Source organism: Ixodes scapularis, unplaced genomic scaffold (assembly GCF_016920785.2).
Source record: "Ixodes scapularis isolate PalLabHiFi unplaced genomic scaffold, ASM1692078v2 PGA_scaffold4__175_contigs__length_147842914, whole genome shotgun sequence".
Classification (NCBI taxonomy): Eukaryota; Metazoa; Arthropoda; class Arachnida; order Ixodida; family Ixodidae; genus Ixodes; species Ixodes scapularis.
Window position 1 is genome coordinate 77120753 of NW_024609879.1, and position 6000 is coordinate 77126752.

Genomic DNA, 6000 nt, shown 5'->3' on the forward strand with positions numbered 1-6000 from the left:
ACCAGCGTTTCTAACCCTTGGCAAAAGCTTGCAGGAACAACCTGCCAGTGGCGCAGCGAGGAATTTTTTTCGGGACGGGGGGGGGGGGGGGGGAGGGGGGCTGAAGCTCTTTAAGCCCCTTCTCCCCGGGCTATGCCCCTGCGGCCTGCATATTTACATGGCGTATAAGTTTTCAACTATGTGGTCGGACGTGTAACGCTAGACAAAGTCACATGGTCGCGGCGGCTTCTCTGACCGTGTTTTACTTTATGCGCACTCGTGAGTATATACACTTTCAATTCAACAATAAATAGAACTGTAAAATAATCCTTGCTCGCGGGTTTATGTGTTTGAAATATGCGAGCAGGGAAGGCGTTGAACGTCAATTTTAGTATGCGCTAACTGCAAAACTTATAGAAACTATACAACAAAAGATTTGATAATGAACAGACAGCGGTCCAAGACAAAATGTCCCATGTGTTTTCACGTCTTTGATTTACTGTAAAACCCTAAGCGCACAGACCAATAGCGACATCAGGCGTCATCTTGAAAGCAATTTAAAAAGGGCTGGACGCAACTCAACATCGAGATAAACTCTGAGTGCGTGAATGCCTGTCATGTTTTGCGCATGCGTGATTAATGATTTTTTTTATAAAGGAGTTATGTTTTTACTTTTTTATACAAATTAATCAGTTGAATCAAAAAGTCCGGCTAAACTTTGTTTTCATGAAACCTAGATTTGTGGTAAAATCACTAATATACGTACAGGCGAGCTGCTCAAATTTCAACATCCTGAAAAGCATTGGACATTCTGGAAGAACATTCGACAACTTATTTTTTTTTTATTAAGACGTAACCATTTTCCAAGCTAACTGAACCATAAGCAACCAGTTGAACACAACTCAGAAAATTATACATTTTTATAATTGTTGTATGGAATACGCGCACCTCTAGAGTCCAATTTATTCTTGACCTCCTCCAAGGCCAGCTCCACCTGGTCCTCCTTAGTGACGTCCAACTGCAGCACGTGGATGTTCGACGAGGACCTCAGTTCCTTGGCGTCGTTACCGTCAGAGAATAGGCAGCCGGCAAACACGTAGAAGCCCTCCTTGGCCAATCTTTCTGCCAGCAGGTGCCCGAAACCCGTGTCACATCCTTCCCCGGAGAAAAAGAAAATAACAAAAGAAGACTCCTTTACGGCATTTCTTGTACACGAGATTTGGGAATGATCTCTCATTAGTCTACAATGTTGAAAGTGGCCATTTCCACGCTTTGTGGCAAACGTAACAGCCTTAGACGGAATGTTTCCAGGTATTTGTCGTAACTAGCGTTGTTAATTTTCAAAAGTAAAAAAAAAAGAAAAAAAGAGTATTCAAATAGGTTCTGTGCCTGTCTCAGCATGCAGTAAGTTTGCATTGTAATTGTTTTTCTTTTAACTTCGAGCTTGATTGTAGTTGCGTATGCCAATTATTGTAGTCCGTCAATGTTTAAGCACGTACTTACGAGTCTGAATGGAATGCGAACTCGCATTCCATTCGGAGGTCTTTGGAAACTGCCACATCTGCGGGGTGGAAATTACTGCGCTGCGATCGTGTGTCTCGTACTCCGACATCTTTGAACATCGCCCACCATAACCGAAGCTTCGATGCTGCGCTTGTGGATTTCTCGAAGTTCCGTCAATGTTCGTATTTCTTTCGTACCCGATAGCACTCTAAGTCTGTGTTGAACGCTACGGCCGCGTCAGAGTTCGGTGTGAACTAGGCTCAGCTGGTGTAAAAAGACGTGGTGCTTCCGCGTTAGGAGAGGACTCGGTTTCCAATCGCACTCTTCATGCCCGAAAAAATGGCGATCATAAATGTTGCCTGATCCGGTTTTGAAAAAAGGCTTGTTGCTGCTTCGGCGTAACGAAACAATCTAATTGTAAATTCCAATAATACCTTGCCAATCTGTGCGCTCGTACATTTTTCGTTGGTTTGTTTGAAAATGCCTTAAAAGATTTGTGCAAAATCAAAGCCGCAAGGCATTTGAAGGAATCAGCAGTGAATGGTGTGTCCCATAGAAGGTGACCGATATCAAAAGAGCCAGTGGATTGGTGATAATATATTTACGGTGCCCTCCAACCTCGACCTTGTCTTACTATGTTTGTTTTTCAGTCCAGCATTCGCTCTTAGTAAAGAGCAAGAGTTCAAGTATGAGTCCTAATCTCAAATAGTAAGACAGCCAGCGCGGGCTGTATATCAGAGCGCCAATACGTTTTGATATCGGCAGCGTCACTAATTGTTTTTACATACGCGAACACCAATATTTGTACGGATTAAATACCCTACAAGGATCCCCAAGTGACAGTTACGCAACTGGTGCTTCCTGTGAATGATTTCGCAAAATCAATTGACTCCGGACATCAGACGGACGTCAATATTATACATTTTGCAAAGGTATTTGACAGAGTGCCTCCCGGAAAGCTATACTCCTCAAACTGAGATCCTGATTAAACATTGAACACATTTTAAAATGGTTAGTAGCATATTTGAATAACAGAAAGCAGTTTGTGCATTACAGGATTTCCGTCCATCCATATCGAAAGTAGAATCCGGAGTTCCTCAGGGATCGGGTTTCGCATCCCTACTTGTTATAATTTTTATAAATGACATTAGAGTAGACAGATCTGTTCAAATTCGTTTATTTGCCGATTATTGTATAATTTATAAGCAAGTGAAATTCCCAAAAGACCAATTAGTCGTAAACAATGTTTTAGAAAGGATTTCACAATGGTGTGATGATTGGCAAGTGACTCTTAATAACCAAAAATGTGCGCCATATGACGATAACTAAGAAAAGAAACCGAAATAAGCGCCAAAAGAACAGGGACAAAGAGTAGAATAACAACGACACAGGGCGCCCTGTCAATCAATTGACTGATCAATCGACTGAAATTTATTTTTAATCTAATAAATGGGAACTACAACCTAGGCTATTAAGATTACATTCACTTCAGCACGTCTAAGTTGACGAGAAAAAAACACAGAGTGGAAGAGAGGTAAACCGGCTTCGCCATTACTACCAAGATGGTCATTACGAAATGACCAGTGACGTCGTGGACTTCGTGCGCGAACTTTCATATAAATCTCTCGCAGTCAATGTTGCTCTAATTTTTTTTCGTAAACTTTTTTTGACACGCGTGTCCCAACCAAATTGCTAAAAAAAAACGTTTTTTTTTTTTCGTTTCAGGGGTTCTTTAACATATGTTGGCAATTTTCGACTTTTGAGCACGTGGAAACATTTAAATTCTAATGTGTCTGTTTGCACGAAATTTTAGATTGGACAGCCAATATGAATAATTTTAGAATAGAGATTTCTTGATTAATTGGCATAATTTTGAATCGTAAATATCTTCTGCCATGGTGCTTCAAACTGCGAATTTGTGCACCGCTGATTCGCTCGAAATTGTAATATTTTTATCTGGTTTGTTGCACGATGACAAAAACTAAATGTACCAATCCCTTGAATTACAAAAAGCGAGCAGTTCGTTTCTCTGACAGTCAAACTTGGTCCGAAGTAACAGCCTCCAATTTTCTAGAACACAAAATATTCATATTTCATGAAGTTTTGTGCTTCAAGGCCCCAAAGTCAATACATTGTAAAATCAACCCCTAAAAAAATATTTCTAATCTCAGATATCAGAAAATTGTAAAACCCAAGGTGGAAACTGATTGCGGAAGTCAAAAATCATCCTATCGAATCCCGGATACCCCTTACCAATATATTCGCATTTTTCCACTGCCCCATAAAATCTCTTTCGTGTTCCTTAAAAAAAAAAAAAAAAAAAAAAACATGATAAGGAGTATTTACTCACCTGTAAACCAGTGTAGTAACCTTGTAATTTGTGCTGTATGTACTGTTTTTTTTTTTTCTAGTCAAGTTTGTAAGCCTGCCGCCTTAGTGCAGCATTGGCGGTTGCCGGGTAGTTAGGTGATATTAGTCACGTTTTTTTCTAAACCGCCTTGACACTTTGGCCAAAATAATATTTGTCAATCAAACAATCATTGCGCGATCTGAAGTCCCCCCCCCCCCCCCCCCCTTTTCCTGCCCCCAGCGTTCGTCGCCACGTGACTGGACCGCCGCCTGGTATCCGTTGGAGCCGCAACAGGGGGAGGAGGGAAAAGGGTTAGCGGAAGGAAGGGAACACGTTTGGAGAGACGGATTAAAGGGGAGGTTTACTTATTAGCGTTTACCCTCTGACATCCCAGTTCATTAGGTTTCTACATGTGCGTTCTTTACAACGGAACGTAATCTTGAAATTGCCGTTTCGTTTGCTCCTTCTTTTTTTTGTGTGTTTGTAATCAAACTGCCGCTACGGAAAAGACAAGACGTAGAAGAATCTGCGTTAGTAGCCGTAGTCCACTCGACTTATCACCCCTCTAAAGTGGCAAGTATCACCATGTGAAGACAAGCAATCACGTTGTCAAAATAAATATTCTACCGATTTGCCACTTGTTTTCTGCAATTGGTTGCATGAATATTGTGCTAAGTGCCTGATTGCTGTATTGGTGGTTGGGACATCGTCAGGTGATTTGAATCACCTTTCGCGCTAACGGTCTTGACATCTGTGTTACAAAAAAAAATATGCCTTTCAATCAAAACATCAATTGATATTAGAAAAAAAATAGTGTAACTATTGTCGGGTGGAATATTTTCTTTTTTTTACCTAATAATTTAAATACGTTCTTCTCAGCGCTTTCTGATAAAAAAATATCACACACCACTATTGCTTTTTTCTAAAATGTGAGAACGAAATAAAGCATATTTTAAGAGGTTCCGTTGAAGAAGCTTTAGAAACGAACTATGGTCGTAAGTTTTGAAGAGCATGTTTATTAACGTAGAACCTCTGTCGTTTCAATAGCAAGTCTCACGCCAAGATCATTGAAATCCACTATTTGTGAGGTGGAAGAAGTGCGTCTAACATACGCCACCTCTTCCAGAGATAGCTACGCAAAGGAACACTTATAAATTGCGCATTATATCTACCATCAACAAGACTAATTTGTGCGACATAATACAAAAAGTGAAATAAACGGAAAAAGTTTAGAAAAACACAACGGGCAGGCGACGACTTGCGACTAATGTAACACTAAAGTATTCCCCATCACTACTATTTTTCGCGTTCTAATTTGTTTGGGAGTCATTCTGGGTATCGGTTTCTTATTGGGGATGATACGTTTCTGTATACGCCAAGTAAAATTGGTATAACGTTTCTTTCGCTGTAGCGAACAAAAGTGCATAAATATGTCATTTCGACACAGCTTAAAAAATTAGGGCAACTTCATCTCAATGTATTGATATGTGGGATTTTTCGCCGTTGGATGTCTATTGAAGCTTGCAGCGCCTATAGTTGCCGACTTGCGCCTTTAGCAAAAAATGTTGCGCAGATTTAGCGCCAAATTCATGAGGAAACGACTTTAACACTAACCCGTTGTTCTTGTGAACCTAAGAAAGCTCTTGTTTTCAAAAATAGGTGGTAAGGGCGGCTGGCTCTTCTTACATGGGATGTGAAGACAGCACCAATGAGAAGTTATCTGAACCTCACCTGTTATTAGCACAGCTTTTCCGTCCCCACCGACAAGCTTGTGAAACAAATTCCGCCGCAGAATCCAGACTGTCCAGTAGCTGACAAGCGTTGTCAGAATCAGCAGTCCGAGGCTTTGGGCACACTGTATCAACAGCGGCACCCTGGCACATACCAGCCAGAGCGGCACCGCCAGCACGAGAAACAGATGAGCCGTCGCCACCTTCATTCTCCCCTCGGTTACTGAAGCAAAAATCGGCCGAGCGCAGAAAGATATTAGCATTAATCATTGCGAGGAAGACACCGCATGAAGGTTACGCATTGTACCATGACACTGAGCTACTTTCTTTTTTAAATGAGCTCCATTATTTTCCACGAGCGATACGGTGTTGTCCTCAATACAGAAGGAACGTTGCGAAGCAGGGATTCTTCGCATGTCTTTCTTTGGAGTTCGAGGT

General features: G+C 41.2%; 1 protein-coding gene across 1 annotated transcript in view; it reads right to left on the reverse strand.

The window, feature by feature from the left end:
• LOC8044068 (dehydrogenase/reductase SDR family member 9-like) overlaps positions 1-5771 on the reverse strand; it is a 29437-nt gene extending 23666 nt beyond the window's left edge. Inside the window, exons 1-2 of the mRNA XM_029991024.4 lie at positions 5564-5771; positions 928-1134 (exon numbers count right to left, since the gene is read on the reverse strand). Of these exons, the coding sequence (XP_029846884.2) occupies positions 928-1134; positions 5564-5771 (415 nt within the window). The remainder of the gene's footprint in view (positions 1-927; positions 1135-5563) is intronic.
• Positions 5772-6000: the final 229 nt, after the last annotated feature.